Raw genomic sequence first — 21,907 nt, 5'->3', positions numbered from 1 at the left:
TGCTGGTGGTGAGTATGTCCCCCACTCACGGCCCCAGGGGTCCCCACCTGAGATGGGGAAGCAGAGGAGGAGGGCGGCCCCACCCCCAGGACACTGTGCTTGGGGTTGGGACAGGCAGTCTGCAGACAGGAATGGAAGCCACCTTGTCAGTCAGGCTGGGGGGGGGGGCGGGAGGGGACTCAAACTGTGACCGGGTGTCCTGGTGTCCTGTGAGGCCGCGGGACCCTCCCCCTTCGCTGAGCAGCACCACCCACCCTCGAGGTGCATCCGAATATGAGCTGGGGTTGCAGGTGGGGCCCCTGCTGGCCTGTGAGGTGGCCCAGGTCACCACAGGACGGAGGATGGGACGGACGTCCCTGAAGGACAAGCCCCTGGTGTGGACGGGCCCCCGGGGTGGCTGCGGCCCCCGCGGCCGGGCCCATGCACTCCTGGCTGTCAGGCAGCCCAGAGCCTGCTTATCTCCCCGGCCCCAGCCGTCTTGGCATTCCAGCTCCGCCGTGCCTATCTGGGGGTGCCAGTGTGAGGAGCCCCCCGACAGCGCATCTGCCTGTCAGCCGGCCTGCTGGGCGGTGCCCCGTGGTTACCTGTCCTCGCCCGGCCAGGGAGGGTGCAGGCCCGTGGGGACAGGGACAGCACAGCTAACCTGCAGGGCTCCCCTCCCGCACCCAGAATGCCCACGTCCCCCTTTCCGGAAGCATCTCGTCAAGGCGGAGGCGCTTAAGGGCAGGGTGGCCGAGACGCATGGCCAGCCCTCTGGCCAGCCCACCCCGGGGCTGCTTCTGTTAAGGCCGCAGGACAGTGGGTCCTGGATGAATTCGTTTATTTACTTAAGATTATATTTCATTTTGAAACTGTTTTTTAAAAATGAACGCTACAGAGGATACTCAAGCATTTTTTTACTCATTGGCCAAAGTAAGTGAACATGAAAATTTCATCAGATGCTTCCGTCCTTTATTTAAGAGAAGTGAGTATTACAAGGTCCCCTTTGTTCTGGGAGCCATCCCTTCCCCTCCAGCCCGCAGCCGCCGGCCCCCCCTCCGCCTGCGGTTGCTGAATGTGACTTCCAGTTGCCTTCCTGGGAAGTGAGGCTCTGACACCTGTGGGCGGGGGGGGCTCAGGATGTTCCAGCTGGAGCAGCGGGTCAGGTCTGGCCGCGGGCAGGGCTCCCTCCTGCCCCAGTGACTGCCGAGACCGGCTCAGCACTAGAGGACGCCGCAGTAGTACGGCCCGAGCGCCCGCCGGGGTCTCTGGGCGAGCCCGCTCCCCGTCCTGGAGCCTGAGAAGTGGGGGGAGGCGTGGGGAGGGAGACCCCAGAGGAGCGAGTGGAGCGGCCAATGCCGGCTGCGCTCTGCCTGGCAGTGCCGTTCCGGTTTCCATCGAGAGCTGGTGCGGCTGAGGGGGCAGGGCTGGCGGAAGGAGAAGCCGCTCCCGCCACCGCTAGGCCACACCTCCCCCTCCCGGGGCATGAATGGAGGAGTGATGCAATGGGCCGGCCTCTTGCCGAATGCGCGCCCTGGGACTGCTCGCTGCTGGGCCCCTGAGGAAGCGCCGAGATCTTTGCCCTTTGCCGGCAGGTGGTCACACTCTCCCAGGAGGAAGCAGGAGGCAGTCCCAGAAAAGCCCCTGCCGGGCCCCCCCCACCTCGCTGTGCACAGGTCTTCTCTGCGACCGTTGTCAGGAAGCAGCAGCCCTGAGCCCGGGCTCGCCTGCAGGGCCCTTCGTCCTGGATCCCAGCCACGCGGCAGTTCGGCCAGTACTAGTGAGCACTGGACTGAAGCGTTTCCCTGGAAGTGCGGGGAGAGGGAATTCATCCTGGCCCTGCCCTTCACTGTGATTCTGGGGCGGGGTCAGAAGGGCCCCAGAGAGTCTGTGCGGGGGTCTGCCCCTGATATCTTGGCACAGGAGGCCGCTGTGAGCCTCTGTTTTGTCTTCTGTGCTGAGAATGGTGGTGCTGACATGGTGAACACACCACCACCACCTCCCTGCTGGACCTGAGGGCCTGGACGGAGCCTGTGCCCACTCCCCGGGGCCACGCGGCGAAGGTCACCAGTGCTGGTTGCCCTGTGCACACATCGGTCCCCCATCTCGGCCGGGCTCCTACTCCAGGACTGTGATGTGGGCGCCCCACCCCCCGAGGCAGCTCTTTTTCCCTGCGAGCCTGGCCGCTGCAGGTGCAGAACCAGAGCAGCCCAGGGGGCTCGGCCGGGGCCAGTGCCAGGCTCAGAGGTCACAGCTCGTTGCCATCACGCCCAGAGCAGGCAACTCCTGAGTATTTCAGCTTAGGAAGGGCAGCCACCTGCTTTCAGAACAGGTTTCCACCCGGACCCTTAGCGCACGGCCCCGTCTTGGTTGGCCGCCGTTGCATCAGCCAGGGCTCAGAGCAGCGAAGGAAAATGGGCGTGGGGGAGGGTGCTGTTAAGGTGTCAGTTAATTTCCTGGAGCGATAAGCAGGTGGCGGGTGAAGCGGGAGGCTTAATCTTCTCCAGAGCTCGCCGGGGAGAGTTCCTGTTTTTCTTCCAACTGAACCGCCTCATCCATTTAATTGGCACAGATTTATTTCTTTGGGTCCTACTCCCCGAATTGTAAAATCACGTTTAATAACTTTAGCTGGGAAGGGAGCCCCCGGGGTCTGCTGGCCCCGGGTAAGTCGTGACTGGAAAAGAGAAAACGTGCTTGGACAGACCCTTCCAGAGCTTCCTCTGCTGCAGCCCTCAGAGAAGGGGGGGGGGGGGGGGGGGGAGCCCTCCCAGCTCCAGCCCCGCCGGTCAGTGTGTGAGGACCAGCCCTGTGCTCCCAGGATTTCCTGGTGTGAATCCTCCCCGCGCAGCCCCCTTCAAGTGCCTGCGTGAGGGTGCTGTGCCCGGAGCCGGGACCGGAGCGCCACGCACTCGCCCTTAGCGCATCTGTATGCGGTGTAGACCACCTGAGCGTGTGTGAGTTAGAAACAGCGAATCGGAAGGCCTGGGTGGCGAGTATGTATTTGTTTCCTGTGTTTTAGTATAATTTTGTTCCGCTCTAAGTTTATGGAGGGGCCGTGAGGCCCCTAAGCACTTACCCGTGTCTCCTGCACCCCCGCGTGTCTCAGTGAACGGGTGCCTCCACTTTGGCTCAGAGCTGGGGTCTCACGGGGAATCTGGCAGAGCCTGGGTGCGGCTGTCCGGCGAGTTTGTGGAGCCTGACTTAGCAGCCCATGTCCCCTCCCTTCCAGGCGGGGGTGGGGGCCCAGCTGTACCCGCCTGACCCTGGGCTGTGGCCTTGCCTTCAGTCCCCATTTCATGTGTCAGAATTGCCCCATGATGCCATCACTTGACTTGTCAAATGGTTTCGTGCTGCTAGCATCTCACCTATTTCTTCATTGGGATTCTAGAAGGTTCTCTTTGCAGAAAGTTAGTTTTTTGCCTCCAGGAAGTTAGGTGGGCTGTGTGGGCATCTAAATTATGCTAAACCCATGAGAGGTGCACCCCGTGAGCACAGCCTCCTCCAAGTGCAAACATGTATCTGTCACCTACGCTCTGAAGACGGGGCCACTCGGGTGTGCAGCAGGTGGGTGGGGGGCTGGTGGCCTCCCATAGGTGGTTGAAATTCATCCTTTGAAAATCCTTTAGGGCAGCCCAGGGGCTTGTGGGATTGTAGCTTTTTTTTTTTTTTTTAATTTTTTTTTAATGTTTTTTATTTATTTCTAGGAGAGAGAGAGAGAGAGACAGCGTGAGCAGGGGAGGGTCAGAGAAAGAGGGAGTCACAGACTGAAACAGGCTCCAGGCTCTGAGCTGGCAGTCAGCACAGAGCCCGATGCGGGGCTCGAACCCACGAACCGCGAGATCATCACCTGAGCGAAAGTCGGACGCTTAACCGACTAAGCCACCCGGGCGCCCCTGGGATTGTAGCTTTTTTGAGAGTCAAGAAGTGCAGTTCTCAGCCTTTGACCTTGGGCCTGGAGAGTGTCAAGTGTGTGGGAACCAGGCTCCCTCCTCAGCCTGCGGCTCTGGGGCGCCTCACGCAGGACTCACTGCTGCCCTCTCTCCACAGTGCTGCTCACGGCCGTGAACTGTTACAGCGTGAAGGCGGCCACCCGGGTCCAGGACGCCTTCGCTGCGGCCAAGCTCCTGGCGCTGGCCCTCATCATCCTCCTGGGCTTCATCCAGATCGGGAAGGGTGAGTGTGACCTGGGCCCCCGTCCCCGCAGGCCCTGGGCCGGAACGTCTGCTGTGCCAGCGGGTGGCAGGGTTTCGAGCGAAAGACTGAATGTCACCCCACGAGTTAAACCCGCCCCGAGCGATGGGGAGAAACGGACCCACCCCCTCCCCTCCCAACCCTCTCCCGCCCACCCTTGAGGGCAGGGGTCGGATGGTGATGCGGGGGTTCGCAGAGTGACCTTGGTGCTGCGGGCGCGGCGGGTGGGGCTCTTCTGGTCGGTCTGCTGCTGAGGCGGATCTCCCACGCAGGAGCACGCATCTTAAGGGCACGTTTGAAGTGTAGCCGGCCCAGGGACGATGTGGGGCACCCCGGCCCCCGCGCCTTGTCCTGCTGAACCCCCGTGGTCCTGCACTTTGCCCCGTCACACGTTGCGGGGGGGGGGCAGCAGAGATCCCACAGGGGCTGGCGCAGGGCAGCTTGGGGCCTTCGCAGAAGGTCGCTGGGCACACAGGCACGGCTGGTGTCCCTGGCCTCTGCACTGGTCTCGCCCTGCGTGCTCTCAGGGCGCTGGGGTGCGGGAAGGCAGCAGCCTGACTCGTCTCGTCCCTGGGGCGTCTCCGAGCCGCTCCACTCGGCCGGGTCTGCATTGTCCAAGGCCCTGCGCCGGCACCAGGCTGCAGTCCCGTGCGGGTCTTCTCCAGTGTGACACCCCGCGTGGGCACCTCGGGCAGCTCCGTCTTGTCCACCCTCTTCACACGCTTTGGTGCTGGCCAGCTGGGTGTTAAGTGGGTAGAAAACCCCTAATGGCCCTGTACCTGCCGCATCCCCTGGGCTTCTGGCTGTGATACCCAGAAATTCATTCTGGTGGTTCCAGACTCTCCTGTCTCCCTCCCTATAATGGCCACGCCGGGCACCGCGACTTATGGGGACCCAGCATCCAGAGTCCGCGGGCCTGTACAGGCGGTGCACATGATTCAGCAGAATTGGGTGCACATGGGGCTACAGTGGCTGCCACGGCACCTGCCCTCATGGGCCCTCTTCTTGGGGTAAAGGTAAGCCCACATGCTGGTCCACACTGACCTAGTAACATGGAAGCGAGAATCCACATGGTTTGGGCAGATCGTCTTTATCGAGCACGTTACCATGTATGGAGCTTTCAGTGTGGCTCGGGCACCTAGTGAACCCCTCAGCACCCACGGGCTACGGTATCATCGGCATCGAAGGGGAAATTGCCCCTGGTTTCCAGATAGATCACTTGCTGTGGAAGGCAGGCCACTGCTTCTGGAGGGGACTTCCTCCTGGGGGCGTGTCCCGCCAGTGCCTCGGCCTCAGTGATGTCAGATCACCTGGGAAACCCACCCTTGGGTGAGCCCGAGGGGGGTCGTTGGGCTGGGTCGTGCCTGAGTGCTGGCTTCTGTTGCTCTGGCCCCTCCCGCAATGCTCCAGGAGCCGTCCTGGGACTCGGCTTCCAGCATCTTCTTTGAGACAGGACCTTAGCTTTCTCCTTATTCCTCGGGTCTCGAGGACCCTGGCCGGGGCTGAATAATTCTGTGGCCTCGTGATGAGCTTGGCCCGGTGCCAGTGGGACGCAGCCGAGCAGCCTGTGTGGCCGGGACATGTGGCATTCGATAGACTTGCCTGTGGAGGTACTTGCTTGGCTGGTATGATGAGGAATGTGGAGGGGGCGACCTGACTTTTGTAAAAACAAATTTCAGTGGTGACAGCAAAGGGCTTTTGTTCAGCCAGAATCCCTAATATGTTTATAATTGTGTTGCTTTTGAAAACAACTCCCCGTCCCTGCCCCCCCCCGCCCCCCAGAGCAGTTCCTTTCTGAACTTGGGAAACGGTGCAGCGTGTGCAGAATTTCTGTCTCCTGGTTTTTTTTGAGGGTTTATGTTGTTCCCTGATGAATGCCTGCCCTTCTCAGGGACCCATCATTGCAGACGTTGATCCCCTTCTACACTGGAGTCAGTGGTCTGACTGTTTTCCCCTCGGGCAGCGGAGGCCCTGGGCCCCACGCTGGTGGTTTGATTGCGCTCAAGCCTCATGCGGGCCCTGGGCGCCCCGCTCCATCGGGCATGGAGCCGCCGCTGCTCCTCCCCAGCATCCCCCTCCAGAAGGGGCTTGAGTCCAGCTGGCCACGGGTCGGCCGGGGCCCCTGCTGGGCTCGTTACCTCGGGACCTGCGAGCCCTTGTCCTTCAGGAGAACTTCCCAAGGCCCTGAGTGTGACTCTGTTGGCACCGGTGGCCCCTGCTGGCCAGAGCTTGGCTGTGGGGGGGGGACCCCAGACAGCACATGAACGGGAGACTTGCGGACGGGCGGACAAGGCGCCAGCCCAGACCAGGGCTGAGGGCGGGAGGGGGCGGCTGGACTCGGGCACAGAGCAGAACAGAGGGACTGCTTAGCGGGGCCCCGGGCCAAGCTCTCCGTGTGGGAGCAGCTCGCTACCCTGCGGCTGGTGGAGGGGTGGGGGGAGTCGAGCATGCAGGCCCAGCGTCAGGGGAGGTGTCTGCATTTGCTCCCAGCGTCCTCAGGGGAGATGGAACTCAGGTCAGCATTTCAGGCCCAGCAGCTGCCGCAGAAAGCGTGGGACACCCCACAGGGGCCACGGCGCCAAGGTCAGGCTGTTCCCAAAGCCGAGTGGGTGTTTCCAAGCCCAGAAGGTGGGAGCTGGTGCAGAGGGTGGGTCCCTGTGTCTGGGCCCCTCCCGGAGGGCACACAATGGGACCCTTGTGGTTTCGTGTGGGCTGCGGTGTGCCGGGGAGGTCGGGGGGGAGCGGCCAGTGTGGACGGCCTGGTTGTACCGATAGAAGTGCTTCCTCCTTCTGGCGTCTGCACACATGCCCCTGCGGGGGGAGGTCATGGGAGGCGCAGTCTCCGTGCCCCAGGCCGTCCTGCCCCCGGACCCCTGCCCCCTCCGAGCCTCCAGCAGCCCACAGGAGCTCACCCCGCTGCTGGGACGGTTGCCCCAGTTGCCAGGACACCTGTCTGTGGTTGGCACCACAGTGGAGGTTCCCGGCCCCCGTGTAGACCATCTCCTATGTCTGGGCATCGTCCCAAAGTGACGGGGGTCTCGGGTGGGGGCAGTCCCGGCAGACGGGCAAGCCCCTGGCAGCGAGCAGCACCGTGAAGTGCGCTGTCACCCCTCAAAGGGAGGGGACAGGCGTCCTCAGTGTTCCCAAGCCTGGCCTCCCCTTACAGAGGACTTCGGGGCCCATTTCCGCGGGGCTCAGGGTCGGGCCAGGACTGCAGGACACTGACGGGCCATGCAGGGCTAGGGGTGGGTTCTCCACGCTGCCCTGGTCACCTGCGGGCGGGGCAGGGCCGTCACCGGGGCCGGTGCCTGTGGCCCATGCGCTCCTCACTGAACGTCGGGAGCCGCGGGTCACGGGGCCACCACGGGAAGACAAGCTACCAGCGAGGCAGGCTCGGTGGGTTTTCCTGTGTGTGTTCTTTGATGATTTGTAGTTGAGGCCTTTTCTCTGAGGCTGCAGGCCTCTAACTCAGCACCCAGAGCCCTAGCAGATGACCTCGCAAGGCCTGCCTGGGCCGCCCTCCGGCAGGACAGGCCAGCCATGCGGATGGAGCTGCGGCAAGAACGGGAGGTGGGGGGTGGCAGCCACCGAGCCATGCGCGGGGCACAGCCCGTTCCCAGGGGCCTCTCGCAGCCTGTTCGGTGGGGAGCAGGCCCCTTCCAACTGGGACTTGAGGTTTACAGCGGATCTCGAGGCCGAGGGCCAGCTCCTCCGGTGGGGGGGGGGGGTGGCGGTAAGAGACAGGGGACGTCTGAGACAGACGCTGGTGAACAGGCACCGGCCCCCCAGCCTCCCCAAACCCAGATTCCTGCTCCATTGCCGTTCGCAGACCTCAGGCAGAGCAGGAGAGGCACCCGGCGCCTGGGACGTGCCCGGGCTGGGGCAGCGGGCGGGCGAGCCTGACGAGTGACCAGCTGGACGCGTCCTCTCCGAGGACACTGGTGTGTGGACCGAGCTGGGGACCCGGCGCTGCTTTGTCCCCAGGCCCACTAAGGGCTGCGGTCATGCAGAGCTGACTCACCATGGAGGACTCGCAGCCTGGAGGTCTGGTGGCCCCACGGGTGACAGCCCATTTTACGGAGCAGGAGCCTGAGGCCACAGCTTGTCCCAGCCACATTCATGAGGCACAGAGTGGAGACCAGGGAGTCTGGCCCAGGCGGAGTGAGTCCTGTCGTCCCCTCGCAGTTCTGGGGGACGAAAGTCCAGAGTCAGGGCTGCGTTCCCTCTGAAACTCGGTGGGATTCCTCCTTGTCCGTTCAAGCTTCTGTCGCCCCTGGGCTCGCGGCTGCAGCGTGCTGCCCTCTCGGCCCCCTCCCCGCGGCCTCTCCCCGCACCTCTGTGTGTCCCTGTCCTGTGAGGACACTCCCCTCCCCTACGGTCTCCTCTCGAGACCCTTACCTTAATTCCGTCTTCCAAGACCCTTTTCCAAGTCAGGTCACATTCAGGGGTCTGGGCTGGCATGAATTTAGGGGGGGCCCGTTCAGCACAGCTCTTGACATAAATGGCCGCCCCTGGAGCCCCAGAGGAACAAAGTGGGACCAGAGGTAGAAGGTTCCAGCATGGTGGACACTCCCCAGTTTGGGGATGACTTTCTCACGGTGTCCCCGTCCCAGGAGGGGTGCCCCGGGCGGGTCCAGCTGTGGGAAAGCGCTGGGTGGGGGCGGGGCCTGGTCAGCCGTGGGGTTCTGGCATTTTCTGCAGCTGCCTCCTACTGCCCATCTCCAGATCCGGGCGTTGACAGGCCCCCGGGGCCCCAGAGGCCCGGTGAGTGCCTGACCAGGCCTCCCTCCCACGCAGAGGCCGCTGGGTCTCAGGGGACGCAGGGCCTGTGGGGAGTGCTTGTCCTCAGTCCAGAGCCACAGGCGGAGTGCACTTCCCTGGTGGGAGAAAGGCCACCGGGTGCCCTCCCCCACCCGACACCAATGGCTCCCATGGCTGCGTCCTAGTGACGCAGGGACCTGGGCTGGCTTTCCCTGAGAGCAGCTCCCTGGGGCCTCTGAGCAACCCCTCCCCCCCAGTTACCCCAGTCCTCAGGGGATCCCAGTGGGTGGGAGGCTGGCTCCGCTGTGACATCGCAGCCTGCCGACGGGCACGTCTGGCCGTGTGCTGGCATGCATGTTCCTCGCGGCCCATCTGGGACGGTACTGGCAGTGGCCGCGATTTAGGGCTGGGACAGGCAGACGTGAGCAGAGGGGCTCCCGGGGCTGGCATGCAGCACGGACGAGTGGAGGGCCGGGCCCAGCGAGGTGGGATGCTGCCGTCCCTGGGGGCAGCAGGTAGAGGCAGCTTTGAGGTCTGCAGAGAGGGGTGCGGGCACAGGGGACCCCAGGAAGCTGTGGGTCCCGGGGTTCCCGCCTCCCCCCTCCCCCCACTTGGAGCCTGAAACAGGACCTGCTGTCTGTCCGTCCATTGCCGTCAGCCTTCCCGCTCGCAGGGTGTGCTGGGGCCCGGTGGGGACAGAGCCTGACTGGCAGCTTGGAGCACAGTGACCACCGGGGGGCTGTCGTTATTCTCCCGTGTCCAGTGCGCCCCAGTGTGGGGTCTGAGGGAGGGAAGGTGTCTGCCCCAGCGACGGGAGCAGTGGCGTGTGAGCCGGGCGTCTGTCCCCGAATTGTGGCCGTGTGGGGGCTGCGTGGCCAGGGTGCCCACAGCCCCTGCGGGCCCACCCCCTCAGGAGCCCCCACCCCAGCCATGGCAGCCCCAAGCTCTCCAGCCACGGCCGCACGTCCCCTGGTTGCTGTGGGCAGCTCAGTGTTTAAGACCACACGTGGGGGAATCTGCCCTCCCCCCCAGGGCAGTCGTGTCTCCTTGCTGCGCCCCACCCCCGCCCACTACCATCGCTGCCTGGCTCCTGCAGCTGCCGACACACATCATCCACTGGAGGGGTGGCTGCCTCGCCCGCTTCTGGAGACGGGCAGGCGGCCCTCCCGCCAGCTCTCCGAGCCTCCTTCCAGAACGCCTGCTGTTAGGGCTCCAGCCCCGGCAGGACACCAGGACAGTGAGGGCAGGCACAGCTGGTGTCCCCACGCGGCCGCCCAGGCCAAGTGCCACCCGGAGCCAGCGGGCCCAGCGCCCGCTCCTCGATGCCTGTCGGGAAGGAGGGGCCGCAGGCTTGGCCGGCACTTGGTCAGGAGCCTGGAGGAGCCACAGGTCTCCCTTCTGGGCCGGTGTCCAGAACAGGCCCAGGCCGAGCACGGCCAGGAGCTGGGCCGGGGGCGCAGGCGTGCCGGCCACTCTCAGGGCCGCTCAGTCTGCGACCCCTCCCTCTGTCCCTGCTGTGCCGTGGGGCTCTCGGTGCCTGCGGGAGGGGACAGGGCAGTGATGGGGCGGGAGACGGCCCAGAACTGGCTGAGGTTGACTGCAGACCCCACCCCACACGGGGTCTCGGGCCGGGGGCTTGCCGGTCACACTCCACGCTGCGGGGTCTGGGGCCGCCGGGGTGCCCTCCTTCCTCCAAGGGACCTCAGGCACTTTGTAGACCGGGTGGAGCCACGGACGGCCGAGGGGGTCCAGCAGATGGCCCGGCCACACTTGTCCTAGGAATAGAAGCCTTGTGGGCTCTTTGGGAGAGGCCTGGCGAGGCCCCCGGTGAGATTCTTTAATCTGTTTGGTCAGGGCAGCCGGTATTTTCCTGGCATCGTAGACCCTGCAAAATCCAGCCTGTAAATCCCAGAAGACACTGTTCTACGTCAGGAATTCCTCCCCGGCATGTTCGTCTCGGGGAGCTGACCGTGTGTGCGTGTCAGAGCGCTGCACCGGTGACACAGTGTGTGAGCCCTTGATGGAAACCTCAGGCTACACGGGCCTGGGACTGAAAACATCAGCTTCTCAGCTGTATCTCGAGCCTTGACTTTTATCCCTGTGCTCGCACTTGAACCCTAGTGCACAGGACTCCTGAGCACCCACACTTCACATGTCCTGCACCGGGCTGGGTGCTTGCTGGTCTCCAGGGCAACAGTCCCCCCTCCCCCACCCCCACATGGGGCGTCTCCAGCTCATACGTGCACACACGCTGTGCACAGGTTACACACACGCGAATACACATGCGCGCACGCACACACACACAGTGTCTCTAATTCAGCTGGGGCCTCACACCTGCACCAAAGCCTGTACCCCAGCGTGTGCAAACAGAAATTTAACTCCAGTAATAACCAGGATACAGAGAGGTGTGTTCTAGCAGGGAAACTGGGCAAAATAACGTGAGAGTTACAGGTTTGAGACAAACCTGCAGTACTTGTGAGGAGCCTTTATTGTAAAAGAGCACCAATGTCCCGGAAGTCTCTGTGGGACCCAGGAGCCATCTCATCGGGCTGCCCCAGGCTCTCGGGGGCAGCCATGGCATTCTGGGAGGTGTGGGGCGGTGTGGACACGCACTCCCTGAGGTCAGACCTCACAATCCTAGGTTCCCCTGCATGCTGGCAGTTCCCCACCCCCAGGGCGGGCGGCGCGAGCCTCAGTTTCCCCAGCTGTTGGACAGCAAAAGTACGTGGACAAGGCTGTGGGATGTGGCAGAGCTCTTCAGGTGTAAAGGAGAACACATTCCGGAACATTTCCACTGGGGCGCTGCGGGGGGTGGGGGTTACCCAGAGGGGCTCTAGGCTCTGGTAAGGTAGAGATGAAGGGTGTGCTGTCCCGAGCCAGCGCTCCGCCCCGCCCCCGCCTGCCCGGCCTGCTGACCACCCTGTGACCAGGCAGTCCCAGGACGCGGGCCTCGGACACCGGTCACACGCAGGCAGTGGGCTGGGTGCGGCGCCAGCCGCCCTGGGGCCTGTTCGTCTCCTCACGAGACCATGGCCTCCTCTGGGTGCAGGGGCGGGGGCCGGGCAGGCGCCTTGAGGATCCCACATGCACCTCGCGGCCCAGGCTGAAGAGCAAAGGCCCAGCACCCCTGGGGGTCAGGACGCACAAGCCCACGGGCAGAGACCAGGTCACCGTAGGAAGATGGATCCAGAAACAGGAACTGGGGTCCCTCCCCCTCCTCGCCACGGTGTTTGTGCAGGAAACCCCCTGCTGTTTTGAGGTTCAGGCTTCCGTGGGGGGGGGATGGATTTTATGGGAACCTCCCTGCCATGCCCCCCTCTGCAAACCTCCTCCCATCCCGTCTTCATATCCTATTCCTGGGGTGACTGAGGCACTCACCTTGTCCCTTGGGGACCTCGGGCTCCCCTGGCGCCCTCCACCCTCCCATCCCCCGGGGGCCCGCAGACCCACTGGCTGTGGGTGACATTGACACTTGTGTAGCCCCGGGTCATGTGGTTCGGCGGCCTCAGCTGGCTGGGGACACAGACCTTCACATCCAGACCCACAAGGAATCGTTAGTAATGGCCCCCAGACTACCCAGCCCAGGACGTCCTTCTTCCAGCAGGCAGGCCACTGTCAGGTGGGCTGAGCCACCAGCTGTGGCCCTTGCGACCTTTGCTCTTGTCTCCGTATCTGAGACGCATGGGGGGCGACCGCCAGGCTGTGGCCCTCCTCAGGGAGCAAGGGTTTCTGGGCCTGGGCGTGCAGGCCCGTTTTACGGATACCGTAACTGAGCCTCGTAAAGGGCCCTGGCAGCCACAGACCCTTCCGGACCCCCACGTTTCACCTTGCGTGTGCCGGGGTGGGTGGTGGACCCAAACCCACGTCCGCTGGAGCCTGTGACTGCCCTTGTTCAGAGGAAGGGCCCTTGCAGCTGGATCTCAGGGAAGGAAAGCGACAAGACCATCGGGGGGGAAATCCTGTGACGCAGGCGTCCTCGTCAGACACGGAGCAGACGCTGGAGTGACGTGGCCGCACGCCAGGGACACCTGGGCCACTCCAGGTGGAAATGGTCAGAGAAGTGGCCCAGAGCCCGGTCTGTGTCCACGTCGCAGGTCGAGGCTGATGTGCCCCCGAGGACAGCTGTCCAGAAGGGGCTTGCGCTGCCCTGTCACTGGGGCAGGCGTGTTTCGTGGAGGCGGTGGCCCCTCTCCCAGCTCAGTGTCTCAAGTGCGGCCGTGGTCCGGGGACCCAGCCAAGTCATTTTCAGGAAGTCCCTGCTGACACTTGCTGATGGCACCCGTTCCCAGCACCGAAGCGGGGAGAGCACAGAGTCGGGCCCAGGCGCCCCTGATGCGGGGCTCGTGCCATGGGCTCTGTGGGGAGTGTCCTCTGGGGTGACTGGGGCTGACTCCCCGCACCCGCCCATCTGGGCACACGGACCGTGCACAACCCGGGCTCTGCAGAGCTGCCGCCCCTCCCGAGTGGGCTCGTGGCCTCCTGGCGGCCGGGCCCCTGGCTCACAGCACAACCGTGCTCACCTCCCGTGCTCACCTCCGCCTGCTCGCTCCTGGCCCTGGGCTGTTTGGGAATCCTGTGTGGGTCAGGTCGCTTGGCAGGTATCTTGCTCCAGGAACATTCTGGAGCTTGCGGTGTGGTCTCCATAGTGCTCTGTAACCCAGCATTCTTTCTGTTTGGCCTTTGCCAGGTGATGTGTCCAATCTGAATCCCAAGTCCTCATTTGAGGGCACCAAACTGGACGTGGGGAACATCGTGCTGGCTTTGTACAGTGGCCTCTTTGCCTACGGGGGATGGTAGGTTCCAGACTGTCGGGGTCTCGGGGTCTGGGGCCACACAGGCTGGGTGGGCCCTCAGCGCTGTTCTGGGGAGTGGCAGGAGAGCCTGTGGGAGCCGCTGCTGGCCCCTTGTGTCCCAGGAGAGCAGGGAGAGGGCCCCGGAGCAGCCCTGGGCAGAGCACCAAGCTGGGGGTTCTCGGCCTCCCCACCAGGAGCGAGGAGCCTGTCTGATCCCTTGCTGGTGCCTTCCATCCCTCCGGGTCCTCAGCTGAGGCCCCTGCCCTCGGGCCAGGCTGTACTGCACCACAGAGTGGCTGCTGTGTGGCAGGCCGCTGGGCAGGCAGGTGAGGAAGGTGCTGGAAAGGGTCAGGCAGTGGACAGGGTGCCTCGGGGCACACTCGGTGGCGTGGCACCATTAACACGGACACCAAACCCACGAGGGCTGCCTTTGAATCTTTTTCCACGAGGCCTGAGCCTGACCTTGAGTGTGTGGCGTGGACATTCACATCCACACACGAAGCGGGCCAGGGCGGGTGGAGGTGCCCAGGGCGCTGCCATCAGGCTGGTCCGTGCACCTGTCTCAGAGACGGTGCTGGCTGCCCGCGGTGGGGGTCGGAATGGGTGGAGGACGGGCTGCTTGGGGGCGAGGGGGAGGCACTGATTTCCCTCCGTGCCAGTAGGCACCCCCATGTCCCCAGCTGCTCAGCAAGGGGGGTCCCGGGTGGTGGGTGTGGGGACCTTCTCGTCCCCAGGGGCCCGGAGCAGCCAGGAGGGGGCCCCGTGGAATCTGCTAATGATTGTGGGAGGGAAGTATAGTTAAATTCCCTCTCGATTCTAGGAATTACTTGAATTTTGTCACGGAGGAGATGATCAATCCCTACAGGTATGAGTGTGAACAGGGCAGGCGGGCTTCGGGGGCAGGGCTTGTGCGGGGCGGGGGTGTGGGTGTTGGTGTCCAGCCTCACACTGGCCACGTGGTGACCTCGAACAAGGTCCCCCTCAGGATGGGCAGGAATCCCTGCATCACGGACCAGGGCTCAAGGCTGCCAGGGGGGACGTGGAGTCACTAGCCTGGGGTCATGCAGCCGACCGACCGCAGGGGCCCGCCTCCAGCCACTTACCCGTGCTGGCGACGTGTGGCCGCTTGGCCCTTCCCTGTGCGATGAGGCTTGGGACCTGGCCAGCACGTGCTGGGAAGGGCATCCAGCTCCTTGCCACCCAGTCTGGCTCCACGGGCTGCACTTTGATGATGTGCCCTCTCTTTCTTTCCAGAAACCTGCCTCTGGCCATCATCATCTCCCTCCCCATCGTCACCCTGGTGTATGTGCTGACCAACCTGGCCTACTTCACCACGCTGTCCACAGAGCAGATGCTGACGTCAGAGGCTGTAGCCGTGGTACGGGCCCTCCCCTCCCCCCACCCCCCCACCCCCACCCCAGCCCGGCCGGGTCACGGAGGCTCACTGGGCCGGCTCTGAGCCCGTGAAGGCTGAGCAGATCAGGCCCCTCATCCGAGAAGTGCACCCTGCTCAGAGGGGTCAGGCTGGGTCTTGCTCAGCCCGAGGAAAGAGTGAGGGTGGGTCTTTAACCCTGGCTCACGGGACGCTCGTGGGGTCTTTGAAAGTCAGTGCCCAACCTCCCCCTGGCCAGTGTTCTGTCATCATGTTTGTGGTGGTCCCAGCCTGAGCAGTTGGGTTTTTTTTTTTTTAAGTTTATTTATCTTTGAGAGAAAATACACGAGTGGGGGAGGGACAGAGAGAGGACAGAGTGAGACTCCCAAGGAGGCTGCACGCTGTCAGCACAGAGCCTGACGCAGGACTCGAACTTGCAAACCATGAGATCGTGACCTGAGCCAAAGTCAAGCACTTAACTGACTGAACCCCCCCCCCCCCAGGCGCCCCCTGGACTGGGTGATTTTTAAAGCTGGGTACGGGGTTGGGGTTTAAGGTGGGTCCTTGCGGACCTTGGTGATCTGGAAGGTTCAGTGCCAGGCAAGCGAGGCCTCCAGCCCTGGCGCGGGGAGGTGGGGCTGCGTAGCCTTCCCACACCCACAGCCTGGATGTGTCCGGAGCCGCCACTGCTGGCCATCGTGGACACTGGGTTCAGAGGAGGGGCACAGCATCTCCAGGTCCCACAGAGGCGGCCAACTGAGTACCTTGTCAGCCCCCAGACTGCGCAGGGGGATCCCCAGAGCCGGTGGTCTCCCCCTGCAGCGCCCACCCATCTCTACCTTCTGAATAAACACCAAGTCCTGCTCTGGACTTGGGGTGGGGGGCCAGCCGGAGGCAGCAGATGTGCTGACGGGGGGGCCATGCCCACGGCCAGCCTGGGGCAAGGGGTGCCCGTGAGAGGTGCCCGAGGAAAGTGCTGGCAGGTATGGATGGAGAGTAGGGGCCAGGGCCCCCTGCCAGACAAGGACCTGCCCCTGGGACCCCCTCCCCCCACCCCCAGTCCAGACCCCAGGGGCTCCCTCCCTGTGCAGAAGTCAGACGGGCATGTAGGAAATGGTCAGACAGGAGGGGCCGGGCCGGGAGGTGCCGTGGGGCCCCGGGGGCTCAGGCTCCGTGTCTGCCTAGGACTTCGGGAACTATCACCTCGGCGTCATGTCCTGGGTCATCCCCGTCTTCGTGGGACTGTCCTGCTTCGGCTCCGTCAACGGGTCCCTCTTCACATCCTCCAGGTGGGGCCACACCAGGACCAGCCTCCTGTCACCCAGGCTGTGGGGGGCGGGGGCAGGATGGGGGGCGGTGCCTGCACACCACTGTCCAGTGCGTGCTCTAGCGCCTCTTTCCCCATCAAGGGACACGTAGCTGTCAGAACCTCCCAGTGATACAGAAATAGGGGACCGGTGGGCTCCATCCTGCCCCCTGGCCCCTGCCCACAGGCAACACTGAACTGTGTCCTTCTGGAATCTTCCATGGGTTCATTTCAAACCCTGCCGGATGGCCGGCGGGTAATGGATGTGAGGAAGGCTGAAGGTTCCTCTTTGCCAGCTGTGCCCCTCAGGGACCCCAAGAAGCCCACGTGGGAGCCCAGCGCTTGGCATGACCCTCCGCTCCCTGCCCTGCCTGGGAGCACATGGGGAGGACGCTGAACGCTCGCTCTTCGGTCCACAGGCTCTTCTTCGTGGGGTCCAGGGAGGGTCACCTGCCCTCCGTCCTCTCCATGATCCACCCGCAGCACCTGACGCCTGTACCCTCCCTCGTGTTTACGGTAGGTGGGCGGTGCCGCCCGCGTCCCGTCCTCCATCCCCAGTCGAAATGGGACGCTGGCGCGGCCCTCGGGGCCCACCCTGGGGGGCTCCCTGGCGAGAGGCCGCACATTCCTTCTACACGAAGCCTGTTCCAGCTTCGCCTGCCTTCTGCTGGCTGCAGACGGGAGGTGGACACGGAGACACAAACAGTTAACGCGAGTGTTTCCTTACATTGTGCTTCACTGAACACCAAAGGGCACTAGGTTTTTTAATTCCAGAAATGATGCATAATAGCTGTAAAACAGAAAGCCTCAGAACAGTCTGAAGCATGTGAGGCCAAAGCTCTGTCTCAGGAGACTGCTGTTGACAGGCAGCTCCCTAGGTGATGAGTTCCCTGCCGCTATGGGGCCAACCCCCCCCCCCCCCCCGGCCACCCAGCCGCAGGACACGGGAACAGAAAGCGTGTGTTGGCTCAGTTTCTCGGGTTCAAGCTCGGGGCAGCGTGGCTGGGCGGCCCTGGTTCAGGGTCCCCGGTCAGGGTTCCCCGCAGCACGGTCGTGCAGGCGGAGGTGAGGCTGTTGTCCCATCTGGAGGCTTGCGTGCCGCTGGAAGCGCCTCTTCAGGTGGCTCCCCACGCAGCCGCAGGAAGGAGCATGCGAGCCAGCGGACGGCGACGGGAAAGCTGCCACGTCCTTTGTGACCTGGGCTCAGAAGTCCCGCTCCGTCATTGCTGACACATTGTGTCAGGAGTGTGAGTCCGTAGGCCCAGCCCGACTCAGGCATGGGGCTTAGGTCGGCCTCTCGGAGAGAAAAGGGTCAAGTGATTTTTGGACTTTTTTTTTTTTTTAATATTTATTCATTTTTGAGAGACAGAGAGAGACAGAGCGTGAGCAGGGGAGGGGCAAAGAGAGAGGGAGACACAGAATCCGAAGCAGCTCCAGGCTCTGGGCTGTCAGCACAGAGCCCGACGCGGAGCTCAAACCCACAGACCGTGAGATCACGACCTGAGCTGAAGTCGGTTGTTTAACCGGCTGAGCCCCCAGGCGCCCCTAGTCACCCTGCAGAGTCGATCTCGGTTTTGAAACCACCGCATGGCGGTCGCAGCCTGGCTGCTCCACATTTGTTTCAGCGACCGCACAGTGTGGCGGTAACGCCGCAGCGAGGGGGGGATGGGCGTGTCGTCCCCCCCCCCCCCCCCCCCCCCCCCCCCCCCGCTCCCAGTGGCGCACGTGCCTCTGCTGTGAATGAAGTCCAGGCACCATCCCGGCCGCCCTGCTCACCGCGGCCGCTTCTCTGCTTGCAGTGCGTCATGACCCTCCTGTACGCCTTCTCTAGAGATATTTTCTCCGTCATCAACTTCTTCAGCTTCTTCAACTGGCTGTGTGTGGCCCTGGCCATCATCGGGATGCTGTGGCTCCGCTACAAGAAGCCTGAGCTGGAGCGGCCCATCAAGGTGAGGGCCTGGCTGCGGGAGGGCTGTGGGCATGGGGCGGGGTGGGGGGGGGCGGGCTAGCACAGGCCTGCGGCATGACCCAGGGCTGCTGGGAAGGGAGCCGCCCATCAAGGTGAGGGCCTGGCCGCGGGGGGGTGGGGGGGAGGGCTACAGCACAACCCGGGGCTACTCGGGGCTTCGGCCGTTTGGCGCCTGGGAACAGGGTCTGAGTGTCCGACAGCCCTGGGCTGGAACCAGTCGGTTCTGTGCCCTCTGGCACGTGCCCGCGTCAGCTGCTGTCCCTCTCTGAGCTTCCAACTTCCCTCTGCGAGCCAGGGATCAGGGCACCTTCTCTGGAGCATTCTGGTTAGGATTGAGCAAGGTGAACGTGAACTTCTCGACTGAGAGGGAACTCGCTCCCTTGGTGACTGTTGGGAACCCCTTAAGTGCTGTCACATGACTGCAGGTGCTGGGGTTCATCCAAGGACAGAATTGACCCCTGAGTCCCCAGCTCCCTAGGGGGCGGGTGGGGGATAGAAGCATCAGGCAAGCAACCTGAGTGCCCGGTGGGCGAGGCCCCGACTGGCCTGGGGCTGCACTGAACAGGCTGGCCAGGGGAGGGGGCAGGGGGTGCCGTGCAGGGTGGAGTTGGAGCTGCCGCCCCCCCCCCCCCCCCCGAGGTCTGCCTGTTCATGGCGCCCACCCCGGCCTCAGCCTGCCCGGGCGAGAGCCAGGTGCCGGCCCGGCATAAGGCAGGAGCTCCTCTGCCTTGTCACCTTCCCAGGAGTGACCTGGCTTCTCAAAGGGGAACCAGAAGGCTGGGCGCCTGCTGAGCCCCGACACTCCCGTCGTGGCCCGCTGGTGGCACGTGGCCGTCGGCACCTGTCGGCGAGCCTCCTCCCTGGCTCCCCAGCCGGCGGTCCTGCAGAGGCTGGCAGGGTCCAGGAGGGGTTCTCCCGGGGGGACCAGGGACCTCAGTGCCCTGCACCCTCTGGGCCCTGACCGTCAGCCTGGACAAGGGTTGGCTGCCGTCCTCGGGTTAGCCGGGGATCGTGGTGGGCTCTGTCCCGGTGTTTTCTGGAGCCCATGGTGGCTGCTGTCCTTGGGTTAGCCAGGGCCCATGGTGGCCGCTGTCCCTGTGTTTTCTGGGGCCCATGGTGGCCACTGTCCCTGCATTTTTGGGGCCCGTGGTAGCCTCTGTGCCCATGGAGGCAAGTGGGGGGTGCAGCATGGGCTGACCTAGTGAGGCCCTTGTTTATCCTTGGTCCCCTGGGTCTCCTACGGCGTGGGGACGAGCCTGCGCCGCAGAGGGCACGGGGGAGGCAGAAGCATCCCGGAGCCGCCGGCCCAGCTCCTCTGCCCTGCGCTGTGCCGACCACGGCCCGGCCTGTCCACAAAGGGCCCTCTGAGAAGGCAGGTGCTGCCGTGTTATTAGCAGACGGCCGCAGCCTTCCAGAAGCGCCGAGCCCGCCCCAGGTGACCACGGGAGGGGTGCCGGGCCAGGGTCTCCACCCTGTGACATGGGAACTGAGGAGGCTGACCTTCCCTGACCTTGGGAAGCTTCCAGGGCCCAAGCTGGTTGTTTCTGTTGGCCTGTCAGCGCCCTCTGTGCTTAGAGCAGTGACCGCATGGGGGGGAGGGGGGAGGGAGGGGGAGCCAGGCGAGGTCTCTCAGGAGCCCCCAGCCTCATGCGAGGCCGACAGAAGCTCAAATGGGCCCCAGAGGTTGGAGCCGTCCTCAGCCGGGGGGGGGGGGGCGGGGGGTGCCACAGGAGGGGGTGCCTCCAGCGAGGCCGCAGTGGATGCGGTACTCTCCTCGGGGTGCACGGGGCCCGGGACAGTGACCGCGGGGTGCTGAAGGGGGTGCCTGAGTGAGCCCCGCCCCGCCCCCAGGTGAACCTGGCCCTGCCGGTGTTCTTCATCCTGGCCTGCCTGTTCCTCATCGCCGTGTCCTTCTGGAAGACCCCCGTGGAGTGTGGCATCGGCTTCACCATCATCCTCAGCGGCCTGCCCGTCTACTTCTTCGGGGTCTGGTGGAGGAACAAGCCTAAGTGGCTCCTCCGGGCCATCTGTGAGTATGGTCCGTCCCCGCGCGCCCCTCCCCGGAGCAGGGCCACCTGGCGCTCCGACACACCCCACCATCCAGGAGCAGCGGGGCGCCTAACGTCCTGGGTCCCGGGGTCGGCCCACTTAGGAGAGATGTGTCCCTGGTGGGGAGAACAGCATGTGTGGCAGTGACATGTGGCCCACGTGGTTCAGGGCTAAGACGCTCAGCAGCGGCTAATCTCAGAACAAGGGATTCCAGAAAACCGGGCTGCTTGTGACAAGTGATGAAGTCCCTCTGTCTGCCACCAGCTGACCCAGAAAGGCGGGGGAGGAGAAGGCAGGGTCCCCGCACCGCCGTCCAGGCGCGGCTGATGGGCCAGCTTCTGGACCCTGTACCCAAACCACCTGTGACGTGGCGGGCCCCTGAAGAGTCCGGCATTCTGCAGGCCTGAGCCGTGATCACCACGTGCCAGTGGGCTGCATGTTCTCATTGGTGCCCACCTTCGGTCACGCTGGTGAAGCTTGGCTTCCAGTGTGGACCACAGGGTCTCGGTCGGTCGTCTTTCAGGACCCGCCACACCAAGGGCCCAAAGCAGGAAGCTCTCCTTCCTGGTGTCAGCACCCAGAATGAGTGCTCCCAGAGCCTGTGGTGACATGTGTCCATCAGGCCCCTGGTACACGCCGCCCCCACCCCTGTAGCCCCCCCCACAGGACTGCAGGCGAGCCACAGTCTTCCCAAGGAGGGCATGCTCGCTGCCAGGCCCGGGGTCTGCCCTCATCTTTGGGAAGGGCACGCCACAGCCCTCCAGCAGCGGGACCCTCTGTCCCATCGTGGTTCCTCAGAACCGTGGGCCTGAAACCAGGGTGGGGGCGGGGCTGCACCTGCCTGCCGCCAAGTCCTCAGCCGCACCAGCCGGGGGCCCTGCGAAGTCAGGGGCAGACGCACCGAGTCTCAGGTGTGTAGGCTGGTGCCCAGCAGCGGGGAGGCCCACGGCCCCGGGGGGCAGGGTATGAGCTGCAGCCTGCGTCACCCGGGCACCCCCCAGCCTAACTCCACTGTCCCCTCCCCCACCAGTCTCCACAACGGTCCTTTGCCAGAAGCTCATGCAGGTGGTGCCCCAGGAGACGTAAGCAAGAAGGGCCAAGAAGCTGCCGGAAAGAAAACGCACCAAGATTGTGATAAAACAACCTCACCTCCAGTCCTATCATCCAGGCAGCTCAGCCGAGCGCCCCACACCATCCGTCCACCGGGGTCGGGGGCCGGGGCCACAGTGAAAACTGGTACGAATCTAGTCCCAGAAAGTGAACTTCCATCCTTACCTCCGTGAGCGGTGGACCAAGGAGAGGCCGAGGCTCTGGCACCCCGCGGACTGTGGGCCACGTTGGGCCCTTCTCCTTCCCACCTTGGTTTATTTCTATTATTTTTTTTTAACTTAAGTTTTAGGTCAAGCTGACACCACCAAGATGCTTATTTGCTAAAGAAACTTGGGGGTGCGGGAGGGTTCCCCTGATGCCCTCGCAGTATAACTGGC

General features: G+C 64.0%; 1 protein-coding gene across 1 annotated transcript in view; it reads left to right on the top strand.

Annotated features, from left to right (window-relative positions):
* The window catches only part of SLC7A5 (solute carrier family 7 member 5), a 31,048-nt gene extending 9,381 nt beyond the window's left edge, over positions 1–21,667 (top strand). Inside the window, exons 2-10 of the mRNA XM_039226260.1 lie at positions 4,027–4,152; positions 13,619–13,724; positions 14,545–14,589; positions 14,979–15,102; positions 16,282–16,385; positions 16,822–16,918; positions 18,202–18,351; positions 20,223–20,400; positions 21,451–21,667. Coding sequence (XP_039082191.1) covers positions 4,027–4,152; positions 13,619–13,724; positions 14,545–14,589; positions 14,979–15,102; positions 16,282–16,385; positions 16,822–16,918; positions 18,202–18,351; positions 20,223–20,400; positions 21,451–21,506 — 986 coding nt within the window. The 3' untranslated portion in view covers positions 21,507–21,667. The remainder of the gene's footprint in view (positions 1–4,026; positions 4,153–13,618; positions 13,725–14,544; positions 14,590–14,978; positions 15,103–16,281; positions 16,386–16,821; positions 16,919–18,201; positions 18,352–20,222; positions 20,401–21,450) is intronic.
* Positions 21,668–21,907: the final 240 nt, after the last annotated feature.

The sequence above is a fragment of the Hyaena hyaena genome, unplaced genomic scaffold (genome assembly GCF_003009895.1).
Source record: "Hyaena hyaena isolate Hyena2069 unplaced genomic scaffold, ASM300989v1 scaffold_1, whole genome shotgun sequence".
In the NCBI taxonomy this organism is placed as follows: domain Eukaryota; kingdom Metazoa; phylum Chordata; class Mammalia; order Carnivora; family Hyaenidae; genus Hyaena; species Hyaena hyaena.
The sequence above is the reverse complement of the archived record's forward strand: the minus strand, read 5'-3'. Positions and strand labels throughout refer to the sequence as shown.